The 13,161-nt window shown below is 41.1% G+C and overlaps 1 protein-coding gene across 2 annotated transcripts in view; it reads left to right on the plus strand.

Moving 5' to 3' along the window:
• Positions 1-6,314, plus strand: part of LOC121517588 (ephrin type-B receptor 2-like) — an 86,634-nt gene extending 80,320 nt beyond the window's left edge. For both annotated transcript variants that reach the window (XM_041799472.1, XM_041799473.1), the window contains exons 11-16: positions 501-748; positions 1,895-2,110; positions 2,317-2,466; positions 2,890-3,083; positions 3,171-3,326; positions 4,456-6,314. In XM_041799472.1, the coding sequence (XP_041655406.1) occupies positions 501-748; positions 1,895-2,110; positions 2,317-2,466; positions 2,890-3,083; positions 3,171-3,326; positions 4,456-4,564 (1,073 nt within the window). In that variant the 3' untranslated portion in view covers positions 4,565-6,314. The remainder of the gene's footprint in view (positions 1-500; positions 749-1,894; positions 2,111-2,316; positions 2,467-2,889; positions 3,084-3,170; positions 3,327-4,455) is intronic.
• The last annotated feature ends 6,847 nt before the right edge of the window (positions 6,315-13,161 follow it).

The following is a 13,161-nucleotide window of genomic DNA, read 5'->3' on the forward strand; positions in this document are numbered from 1 at the left end:
TTCTACTTATTAACAGAGCAAAAACAACCCTGTCATGCCCATATAAGAACATGACACTGCAGGGCAGTGTGCAAGCACATAGGAGCGGGTAGAAAACCCCAAGATATCAATAATATCCAAATTAAAATAAACTGTAAAAACAATCATAAATCTTTGAAATAATGTAAGAGTTCCAAAGAGGATGTAGTGCTGCTCCAAAAGAGGAAGATATAAGTCTATTTTTGCATCAGTAGTGAAAATCAAATACAGGAAATTTTCTTCCTTTCTTGAGAAATTGGGCTACTCTAAGTAGTCTATGTGTTTTTTTAAACTCTTTGCTGCTCCAAATTAAATTGTACAACTAAAGTTAAACATGAATCTAAACAAGTGAGAATACATTTTCATACCCACTTTAAATAAAGATCTATGATTGTCAAACTGGAGTTTTTCTCTCAGTCTGAGCTTGGTGTTGCGCTAAAATGTCTCTAATTTACCTCTGACTGCTCTGTTATGCCCGTTAGGAGAGTTTGGCGAGGTGTGCAGTGGAAATCTCCGTCAGCCCGGGAAGAGAGAGATCCTGGTGGCTATAAAGACGCTGAAGGCAGGCTACACTGAGCGCCAGAGGCGGGACTTCCTGAGCGAGGCCTCCATCATGGGCCAGTTCGACCATCCTAACATCATCCACCTGGAGGGGGTGGTGACGAAGAGCAGCCCTGTGATGATCATCACCGAGTTCATGGAGAATGGATCCCTTGACTCCTTCCTCCGGGTAAAAAAAAACACATTAATGAATGACAGTGTTTCCTACAGACACTGATGATGATGATGATGCACTGATCCAATTCACTCCCAGCAAAGCAGCGACAAGAAAGTGAGTTCTTACTGAAACTGAAGCTGTGATTACAGGGGATTGAAATTTGCCTGAGTGGCCAAAGCTTTCCCAATTTTGAACTACTAAACAAGTCCAAAGTTGCCTTTTATTTTGATGTTTTATTTCTATTGGTAATGTACCATATACAGTTAGTGTGGGGCACCTGTCTCTGTCCATGGTGCTGAAAAATGGGCCAAAATACATTAAGTAGGTGTTTTTGCTTCCCTCTTATGTGATACAGTAAATATGATTTTGATTTTCACAGCCAATGTCCATCAGGCCTTGTTCATAGGGATGGGAATTATGATATTTCTAGAGATCTGGATCATTTGGCTCAGCTCAGTAGTAAGAGCCGGTCTTTCAGCTCCCAAACGGCTCAATTTCACATCTGGTTGGCCCAGTCTGAGGTCCTAAGCCCTGTGAAACATATTTTCATCAAGGATATCTCTCTTTGCTCCACTTAGCTTTCCCACAACCCTGACCAGTCTTCAAGTCCCTGCAGCTGAAAAACACCCCCACAGCATGATGCTGCCACCCACCATGCTTTAATGTTGGGATGGTATTGGGCAGGTGCCTGGTTTCCTCCAGAAGTAATGTTTAGAAACGAGGCCAAACAGTTCCATTTTGGTTTCATCAGACCAGAGAACCTGGTTTATCACAGTCTTGAGAGTCCTTCAGGTTCTTGCAAACTCTCAGCTGAGGGCTGCAGTGATGGATGTCCTTCTGGAACTTTGTCCCATCTCCACACAGGATCTCTGGAGCTAAGTCAGAGTGACCATCAGGTTCTTAGTCGTCTCTCTTACTGAGGCCCTACTCCCTCAGAATTCTCAGTTTGGCTGGGCTTGTTGATAGACAGCACATCACACCAACTCATCTTGGATTACACTTCATCCTAACAATCAGCAGCGTATTGTATTTGAAATGACAACATGTATGCCACTACATTTGAGAGATATTTCCAACAGTCTTGTTATCAAAGTAAAGCAGGATTTGGTCATCTTTAATCTCAGATACCAACTCCAATTTTCTGTTTTTGTCTTGCAGCAAAATGATGGCCAGTTCACGGTGATCCAGCTGGTGGGAATGCTGCGCGGCATAGCAGCAGGTATAAAGTACCTGTGTGATATGAACTATGTCCATCGAGACCTGGCAGCCAGGAACATCCTAGTCAACAGCAACCTGGTGTGCAAAGTGTCCGACTTTGGACTGTCACGCTTCCTGGAGGAGGACACGTCAGACCCCACCTACACCAGTGCTCTGGTGAGCCCTGATTTTAAACTACAGGGATGTTTTTCTAACCCAGCTGTTAGCAGTCCTACTGGAAGCCGCTATAAGTTTGGGTCTAGGAGTATATCCTTAGCAGGTTCTCAGAGAGCTGCTGAGGGAAATAGGGTTAACGTATACATAGAAGAGATGGGGAAATAATTTGCATAACTTTGTTGACCTCTTCATTGGTTTTTCTCCAGGGAGGGAAGATTCCCATCCGGTGGACGGCTCCAGAGGCCATCCAGTACAGAAAGTTCACCTCTTCCAGTGACTGCTGGAGCTATGGGATAGTCATGTGGGAAGTGATGTCATACGGAGAGCGGCCATACTGGGACATGAGCAACCAAGATGTGAGTGAAACCCTGCAGGCTGAGACTGAAATCTCAATAGAGAGCAAGGAAGAGTCACATCAAGGTTGAAAGTGTAAATGTCTAACTCTGTTTGGTATGATTTTAGAGATTTAAGTTACAAGCTGAGCTAATGGTTGCAGTCGCTGCTGGCCTTTGGATGTTTTCAGGAAGATGATCAGTAAGAGAAATTTGGCTTTGAGAGTCTCTAAAGAAATGGGGGCTTAAACAGTTTGTACTCAGACCTAACTAACAGGCTGTATGTAGGAGTAGTATAAAATAAAGAGTTGCTTTTTGAACTGTGAACTATGAAAAAATGCAGGGAGAGAAACCAGCAAATGTCAGTCAACAGTCAAACTGGTTTTATTCCATTTCACTTGTGGATTTTATCAGGTCTGTCATGCTTTCCTTTGGATTTCTCTGCAGGTAATTAACGCCATAGAGCAGGACTACAGGTTGCCGCCCCCCATGGATTGTCCCAGTGCTCTTCATCAGCTGATGTTGGACTGCTGGCAGAAAGACCGGAACAACCGGCCCAAGTTCAGCCAGATCGTCAGCACCCTGGACAAGATGATCCGCAACCCCAACACGCTCAAGGCCATGACGCCACTGTCATCGAGGTACCACAGAGAATAACTAAAACAATTAAAAATATACAGAAATCCACTCCATCACAGGTTAACATGATCTTCTTTTCTGTCCACCAGCGTTCACTTACCTCTGCTGGACCGCAGCACTCCAGATTTCTCCTCGTTCACCACCGTGGACGAGTGGCTGGACGCCATTAAGATGGGCCAGTATAAGGAGAACTTCACCAACGAAGGCTTCACTAGCTTTGATGTGGTGTCTCAAATGACCATGGAGTAAGTTGGATTCGTCTGAAACTTTAAAGACGATAAACTGATATAAATTGTATTGTTCTCTTCTCCATAAATTACTTTCATTGATCTTGAAATACTTGAATTACAATGAAAACCCTAAAAGAAAAATTCCAAAAGCTTCACTTTGGGCTTATTTTTAGCCAACCTGTAAAGAAGTCTGTGGGCAGTTCAAAGTTCCCTTTGCAACTGAGTAAATGTCTTGCTGTGGGAGATATGTTCTAACAGTCAGGACCACTTTATTAAGGAACAGATACGATTTACCTGGAAAGCATCAAGTAGGAACAGCACAAGTTCCTGCCCTTCCTGTCAGAAGCAGAATAAAGGAGGAGCTGGGGTGGAGGAGGTTTGCAAAAGGGGCTTACAGAGGGAGCAGCAAAGAGTGGGCAGGCTAGAGCAGCTGAAATGACAACAGAATGACATTGGTAAGGTCAGAAACAGAATAAAGGAGGACTGGTTGTGCAGATGGTTGAGTGGTTTAAGGCGCTACCCATGTAAGCAGGCAGCCTGGGTTCAAATTCGGCCTGTGGTCCTTTACTGCATGTCCCTCCATGCTCTCCTCCCTGTTTCCGAGTCTATCCACGGTCTTTCCTCTATCCAATAAAGGCATGAAAAGGCCCAAAAAATAAATCCTTAAAAAAAAAAAAAAAAAAGAATAAAGGAGGAGCTGGGGTGGAGGAGGTTTGCAAAAAGCAGCTTGTAGAGGGAGCAGCAGAGTATCCAGGCGGGAGCAGCTTAAATGAGGCAGTGGGAATACGATTAGCCGATAACTTGCTTAAAAGCAAATCGGCTGGCTGTAAGCTGATGGAGGCTTGCATGAGATCAGCTGATCTTAGTTATATGGCAACACTGGACTGATGCTATGCACTCAATTTTAATACTTAATTTTAAAATGAACTAAATACAAAATAATTGAATTTCAGAATGCAACAAAAACTGGAATTTCAACCAGTTAAAACCTGAGAGAAAAGATAAATTTCCATTTGTCAGAGGTGTAGATTTTCCTGAAATGTAATTTGTCAATAAAAATGGTTTATCATCCAGGCCTTTCTTAAAAAATTCAACTGGCTTTGTTGCATTTGGAGCTTGAATTAACAGATTATTTCCCCTTCAGGGACATCCTCAGAGTTGGAGTAACGCTTGCTGGCCACCAGAAGAAGATCCTCAACAGCATCCAGTCCATGAGGGCCCAGATGAACCAGATCACGTCAGTGGAGGTGTGATAGAAGCGCACGCCCTCACCTGCTCTGTTCAATGTGGGGAAAACAAGGAGCCATTACCCTGCACCCTCCTGGATCCTCTGAGGACGGCTCAAGACCTTCACACAGACTGAGACTTCAGCGTGACCTCGGCCGCTCCGTCCCTCCCTCCAGACTCTCAGAGAAGGTTCTTCTGGTCTGCAGCACAGCACAGGTGTTTGGTTGATGTCTTAAAGGTGCTGGATGTCCAGGTAACCGGCATGAATCCAGTCTGCAACCTGCTCCATAGGTGCCGCAGTTTTTCTTTTAGATACTGAATATATCCTCTTGGTTAGAAAGCATTTTTAAAAACAGGCCGTGCACTTTAGAGTTCAAATAGAAGAGGAACACAGGTGGAAATAGTGGAATTCAACAAGATGGTTTCTACAAAATGCATCCTAAGCCCTTGTCACACTTGCATGAAAAACCCTGACAATTACTCAATTGAGCAGCATGTCTTTATGTAAACAGCTGAATTTTTTCACCAATACTTAACCCTGAATTTTCCCAGCTAACTTCCTAGTCATGCGTTTATTTGGTCAGTGTCTGTAATGATAAATATCAAACATATCTGACACTTTAAGATTGAGATTGAAGGAGCTCTGACTCAATTAGGTGAAGTAAAATAAGGGTGCTGACGTGACAAACTTGAGGATTATTCGGTCTAATGGTTGGTTATTGGGGGTCAAATCAGGCCCAAAAGTCACACCTTAAACCTTGAGCTTAGCCAACTGAAGAGAAACTCCATCTTCTTTAGTGTGCACAGGTGAAGCTGCATCACATTGGCTCCCCTACTGAGCTCAGTTTGACTCTGGTTAACATTTCCACCGTGTTCCTCAGACGCTGGTTTTGTTGGTTTTCCTCCTTGTGATTATTGACCATCAGACTGGAATGACATGTAGAGATTTGCCCTTTAAAAGGGCCTTTTAAAAGGTCACCACATACTTCAATGCCTGTGCTGTCAAAGGCTGCAGATGCCATTCTGACCGCCGAACGGATGAAGCTCCCGTCCCCACACAGACTTTCAAAAATGGCCTCCTTAATGAACCCTGTGTGAGCTGATCATCTCAGAGGTGTTTTTTACACAAGTCTTCTTGCCAACAGAGACATTTTAAACCCTGAAACACACTCCAGCCACCTGAAATGGACCGTATGTAAATGTTGATTGGACCATATGCTGTCTGTCTCTCACTGTGAACTCACCATCCTTTTTACTGTGAAGCTGTTTAGAGTTACTGTAAAGTTTAGCTCATTGGTTTGGGTTAAAAAAAAACCACTATGTTACAGTCAAAGCGTTCTCAGTGCTGCTACTTCACTTCATGTTTTACATGCAGAGAAATCAAACATCGTGTACATATCAACATACTTCGTTCTGGCATTTAACTCAACATAAGCCGTTTTCACTGCTCCACCAATGATGTGCAATCTTTCCTTTTAGTTTTTATATCTGTGTTGGTTTATTTAATACATGCTTTCTTGAATCAAACATCCATTAGAGCCTCTGATTTCCAGAGTTCCCTCTCAGCTCAAACACACAGTTTTTCCTGTTTAAAAACAAAACATAGGCTGTGCAGGAGTTTAACATCACTACAGATAAAATATCTGAAATGAACAGGATCTGTATCATTCCTACAGTACTGTGCAGAACCTTTAGGCATGTTGGGACTGACGCTGAGGCAGGGCGTAGATGTGGGCACCATGTGATGTAAAGGAATTGACATGACCCTGGGCTTGTCTTTGCATATTACTAGGGGTATGGATCTGTCAAAAAAAAAACAAAATTCACATCTTTAGGGCAGAGTAAGAAGCAGATGTGGCAAGAAAGCATGGCCTAGGGCACAGTCCAGGTGGGTATTAGGGTTGCCACGAGCCCTTGGACTCATCCCAAGAGCCTGGAAACCACCAGCGGTCTCCAGACGTTTTGGTGAAAAGGCCAGGACAAAAGAAATGCCGTTGAGCTTGACTCTGGCCACCTTCTACCTCTCTCTAGTCCCAGATCGTGGCACGTCAGGTCCTGCGGTTAATCCATAGCATGCCTAAACCTTGTGCACATGACTGTACATGATCAATCCTGATAGTTAGTAAAGCATGCTGAATAAAGAAAAGCACACTCATTTTGCAACAAAGCATTTAAGGAAACCTTTGTATTCCCATCAGGGACGCACCAATATCAATATTGGTGTTAGCACTGGTGCAGATGGTGCAAGTACTTGTTCTCGTACTCATTGCTAATGCTGTTCTGAGTATTGTGTCTGCAGTTTGGTGATATTCTAACATAAATAATGGTGATAAAAGTTGAGCAGACTGCAAATTAAGCACTGATGCATGGTCAATAGAAGGGTGAGGAACATTTGACAAAAAATCTATACTTTCAAGACGATTTTTAGGTCTAAAATGGTATTAAGTAGTCATATTTAAACTTTAGTGCATACCTAAGTACCTGTATTTGGTCTGAAAATAGTGGTATCAGGGTCGCTAATACCCATTTTTAACTGGGACCACCTTAACAACCCCCCAAAAATCATTTTCTTGAGCACATACTTTTTTTAAACTTCCATTTGATTAAAATGACACATGCAACATCCAGATTTTTGAGTTTACCGTCAGTAAAAGCATTTTTATGTTTGGAGGATTAGAGCGTGTGCATGCACACATTAAATTGGCTGGTTTAAAAGACAACCAAGTCCATCTCAGGACCTCGAGCCTAGTTCAGACCACAGATTTGCATCACAGCGAGTCTGTTTCAGAGTGTTGCAGCTGTGTGAACAGAGCCGTTGCAGCTTGAATAAAGCTGGCTGATAGTGATGCCTGTATTTCAGTTAGTCAAGTTGTTGGTCATCATCTCTTTCAGTTGCAGCGGTGTGAACTAGCTGACTTTCAGAGTTCTGCAGAGCTGTAAGCATAAACAAGTTTTATGACTTGCCTGGTGAATCTTTGGTCTGAACCATTCTAGACGAAAGAGGAGAGGAGCCACTAACAAAAAATTGGGACAGAAATCAGAATTTAAAGTCAGAATTTTAAAACGGAGCATCTCTTATCCTCTTTTGTAGTCTTAAGAGGAAAAAAGCATACATTTGAATTTCTGTCTTTGCCTCCTCCAATATTGCGAATCACCAGTGTTCAGTCTAGGATTTGATCTGATTCAGACTACTGAAAATGCTCTTCTAGGATTTGCAGCACCAGTCCAGTGTTTTGCTTCTTCTTCATTTAGGTTCTTGCACTCAGGATCCATTTTTATGAGATGTTAGAGCTGAAAACTCAGCAGTCATACATCTAATGCATCTAGTGAGAGCAGTGTGTTTTCAGGCTTTCAGTTGGACGTCTTATTATCCATAATGCCACAGTGAAACATAGACCCTCTGAACCCTTCACGGTCATCCTGTCCATGTGCATTAACCCTTTATGGCTCAGAATAATCCAGCTTTTATGAGGCACGTTCAGGAACCACTCTTAAGTTTGGATTATAAAGGGAACTTTTCAGACTTCACAGAAACACTCAGAATTTATTTTGTTTTTTAAAAATGTACATTTTGATAAAAGTTTTTGTAAAGTTTATGCAGTTATGATAATTTATACTTCACAGTGCAGAAAATTGAAACATTTGTTACTTGATGTCTATATTTTTGTTTTGCTGGGGTTTTTGACCTGTTGAACTTCTTCCTTTACCAGCACAGAAAAAAAACAGATTTACCTGCACACTCCAAGTCCACAAGTCTTTACCTCCAGACTTTACGAACTGTCTTTTTGTAAATGTGTCTCCATTTATTTGAGCCACTATGGAGGTGAACACTCTACTTCCATTCTTAGGTGTCTGGTTGTAATGACTGATGTGCTATCAGGATTTTTATGGTGCATTTCCACCCAGCGGTCCAGTTTGGTTCAGTGCGGTTTGTCACCTGATCTTGCTTGTTTTGATCTTAGTGATGGGAATCACTGCTCTCTTTAGACATCTGGATCAGCTCAGTATTCAGAGTTAGTCTGTTGGTTCCCAGACTGCTCTTCATTTGGTGCCATTTTTGTTTTTGTGTCTATTAAATGACAGCAAAATGTAAGGCAAAGGAAACCGGCTCTGAAACAGGAGCCAGCTCCACTAGCACTAAAATGCACATTTTTAAAGCAGGAATAAATCTTTCTGGCAGAAGGTCTGTGATGAGAAATGATCCAAATTTTATATTTAATAACTGCTTAGTGTATTTATGGCTCAATAGACTCAGTATTTTCCTACGATAATACAGTAGTAACTCAAAACTCATATGCATGCTTTTCTCTGCTCTGGCTCTTAGAACCAGCTTGTCCAAGAACAACACTTCTCTACGACTCGTATTGCCAGTCTAACCAGTATCCCACAAGGTTTATATGTTAAATAGTAAGTCAATGGCTGTGTCTGAAACCACACACTCATTCCCTACTCCCTATCCACTATAGTGAGCAGAATAAAGTAGACTTAACTGCAACACACAAAATTGTTTTTGGACACTACTCCGGCCGCGGGCAATGATGTCATCGCTGTCTCACTATTAAAGGGTCACATATTCTGCAAAATACACTTTTTCAGCCTTTTCTAGAAAAAAAAATTGCCCCTGGCTTGTCCACAGTCCCCACAAGAATCAGAATTCCCCTCTCTTTCTCCACCTTTCAGAAAATGTGTGCTGAAACAAGCTGTTTCCCCTCATGATGTCATGTGGGGAGTTAGCCCCGCCCCAGATTAGGTTGGCCCTCCCCACCTGGAAGAAAGTTCCGCCCTCCTCTCCTGATCCCCCTCTTGGCTGGAGGATCAGGAGAGCCACATCCATTTCCTGAGAGGGGCGGAGTCAGACAGCTCATTAACATTTAATGTCACAGACACAGAAACAGCTCGTTCTGAGCAGGGCTGAAACAGAGGGCCTTTTAGACATGCAGAATTCTAAAACTGGAGTGTTTTTTCAGCAACAGACTTCACAGGCATGTTTTGGAGACCTCTGAGTCCAATATAAAGGGCTGAAATATGTGACCTTTACAGCGTTGAGCAACAACAGCTTGTAAGTTTCCATGACAACAGCTGATGATAGAATTTCACTTAAAACTTAACTTATTTTCACAAAAAATAAAAATACTAAATAATAAAAACATTCTATGATTTTCATGGCAAAATAGTCTGAAATATTTCTGTGTATTTTTGCATTAAGATGATGATCTCCTGTCTTGTAATCATCATGGGGGAAAAAAGTTACTCCTTTTTGAATCCTTAATATTTTCATACAGATTAAATTTTTCAGTTAAAACTAAACAAAAAAAAAGCCTAAAAATGTTTTGATATGTGTTCCTGGGCTCCTCTTGTCGGTCCATCATGTTTGAGAGCAGCAACGACGATGCATGATGGGAAATAGCGTTAGTGACCATCGGCTGTTCACTACTCTTCTTACTTTGCACTATAGTGAATAGGGAGTGATTTGGGACACTGCCTTTGTTTCCTTTCCATTGTTTCCTCTAGCGACCACCTTTTTCTCCTCAAATGACACCGATTGGCTCGGTCATTCTTTGACCAGGAGCGGACCAATCAGCTTGAAGCTTTGTGAGAGGGATCAGATATAAAATCTGGACGGTTCATTGGCTTTGCATGGTGAGATGTCTGAACCAGAGAGCTGGTTTCTGCGTATATTGATGTAAAACCATGCATCTCTGCATGTCTCAGTGCAAATCATTTCAAACAGCACCAAAAAAATTAATTAGACCGCTCTGTGGAAATGCAGGTTTGATAACCACAAGAACAAAATCCTCTCATGGACTGCACTGTGGGTTTCTTAAATTGTTTTTTGTTGTTTTTGCGTTTACTCATCGATCAAACACTTGACAGAGTCTTAAAGTCAGCTTTAACCCACAGCTGCACACTGAGGTCAAACTTTAGAACTGTTGGAGGAAATGCACTGATCTGCTGTACGTTTTGTCTGTTTTTAGCGTGCATGTTTGTGTTTGGACAGATTCTCTCGCTGTTGTCAACTGTTGACGACTGAAGCACATGAGACACTTCACATTCTGCACACTGTGCCCTTCACTCTGTGTCAAACTTTCACACCACTCTTTCTACTTCTAACGGCTGTACATTCATGAAAAGGTGCTTCCACATCTCCTCATCACTTCCAGTGAGTTCTTTTGTCTGATTTTTGATACCAGTCTGCATTAAGATGTCATACTGTGTGTGGCATTGCTGTAATAATGGTCCTACATGTTAAACAGATGCACAAAGACACTGTATTTAACTGTACATATGCATGGTATGCACATGACAGTGTTTACTCACACAGGGCCGGGGCGGCACGTTCACGGTTCATCACTGCTGCTGGTCAAACCGGCACTGCGTTTATCCAGTCTTATCGTAATTATCACAAGTTCAGTTTAAATTACTCCTCATGATAAATGGGTAAATGATCACCTTTAAGCCTAAACCTTAAAAATACTCAGCAATTTCAAGAATAAAGTTTAAACATCTAAAAATTTCTGCTTTAGAGCCAGTGGTAGAAAATGAAGTATCATGATTCTTGACTTAATATTTTGACTTTTACCCTAAAAACACTGCCTTTAATCTCAGAAGAAATACCTAAAAACTAATTCTACCTCTGGTCCTAATGCTCTGCTGTTGAACTGAGAACATTTAAGGAATCAAACTGAATATTTAAAGTTGTTGAAAGCGGAAACAGTGCTTTTTTCTGTCTATATGATGCTGTTTCAGGCTGAACTACAAATCCAGAGTTTTCTGTCATGGCTGGTTTCATTCACAGAGTATTCTCTTTTGAGTATTTAACCCTTCGTGTACAGTTTAAAGAGAACATTAAATTTTGTTTGTATTTGTCTCGGTGTGTGTGCCCTGCTCCGTCCAAATGCTGCCCACATCTGAGCTGAAATATCTCGGTCTCTGACAGGAGGTTTGACTTTTAAAACAGGGAATATTTGCTATGAAACCCTGCCTTTTTAAATTCTCCTATTGTTTATGTCAGGGTAATATGTGTTTTGCTCTCTGTTGTTCGTATTTGGACTTTAAGCATGCACATTTCCCTCTAGGTGTCATTTAATTCCTTTATGCATTCTCAGCTTTAGGTAGCAAGAAAACTTTGTGCTGTAAGTATTAAATTATTACAGTCTTTTTTATTTTTAAGCTTTATTATTTCACATGTGAAGACAGTTAACCAGAGAGAAAACATGATTGATTTCAGGCCTTGTCATCACCCTAATACAGTAGCAGAGCAGCCTCTTGTGGCCAGAATGGGAACTACAACAACAAACCTTTTTTTTCCCCACATGCCAAAATTTTAAGCACCCTTTTTAGTCACTGGAGTTAAAATAAGAAAACAGCACAAGAACTTTGTTTTCAGCAGGAAAGAAACAACACTTCACTGTGTAGGTTTTTGATGAGACATTTTGGCTGTTAAAAATTCTAAAAACCCAGACTGTCCTAAGATATTCCCATCACAGTTGAGTGAAACTTTCTGGAAAAACCAAAAGATTTAAAAAATATATTTCCCTGAAAATTCAATGAAAATTTCTAAAATTTTCAAGGGAATTCCATAAAATTTCAAAGCAAATTACACCTGAACTTTAAAAGCCAGTTCAAGCAATTCAAAATTCCATGGAATATTATGGAAAGTTTCCAATTTGATATTCCTAAACATTCAAACAAATTTCTTCCAATTTCCAAGAAAATTTCAAAGCAAATTCCACCCAAAAATTCCTATCAAATTAAAAATAATTTCAACCAAAATTCAATGGAAAAAAATAATTTAAAAAACAACAAACATCCAAACAAGTTTCCAGTAATATCCAAGAAAATTTCTAGGGAAATTCCCCCCAAATTTTCCAATCCAATTCTCCCCCAAAATGTAAATGAGTTCAACAAATTCCAATGTTAGTTCGTAAAAAATCAATGCAAATTCCCCCAAAACTGCAAAATCAAGCTCTTCAAAATGTAGGGAAATGTCCACAAAAATTCCGTGAGGATTTCTTACAATTTTCCAAGCAACATTGTCGAAGCAAATGCCACCTAAAAATTCCAATGAAATTGTAACACTGAGACATTCCAGTGGAAATTCCCTCTAAGCTGCCATTTAAAAATAAAAATGGCAAATATTTTTAAATACAGAATATATCTTAAAATACAGAAAATATCCCAAATAAAAAATCCTTAAAATTCCAGCACATTTCTCCAAATTCCTCCCAATATTACCACCAAAGTGCCAAAAAAATACAAATAAATTCCACTGAATTCCCTGGTTTATAAGAGTTTGAATAGCCTGCCAGACCCTGATGTTTCAGCTCCATGTGGTCTCTGTTCCCTTTACAGCACAGCCTTCCTCTCTGCCTGACCCCACATCTGAACTCTGTGTGCAGGTGATATTTAACAGTATTTCCTGAATCCTTTTAGGTCCAAAGCACATGGGACACAGGGGTCTACAGTAGAGTCCCCAGGGTCTATGGTAGAGTCCCCAGGGTCTGCGGTAAAGTCCCCAGGGTCTACGGTAGAGTCCCCAGGGTCTACGGTAGAGTCCCCAGGGTCTACGGTAGAATCCACAGGGCTCTACTGTAGTCCACAGGGCTCTACAGTAGAGTCCAGG

This window comes from Cheilinus undulatus, linkage group 11, assembly GCF_018320785.1.
Source record: "Cheilinus undulatus linkage group 11, ASM1832078v1, whole genome shotgun sequence".
In the NCBI taxonomy this organism is placed as follows: domain Eukaryota; kingdom Metazoa; phylum Chordata; class Actinopteri; order Labriformes; family Labridae; genus Cheilinus; species Cheilinus undulatus.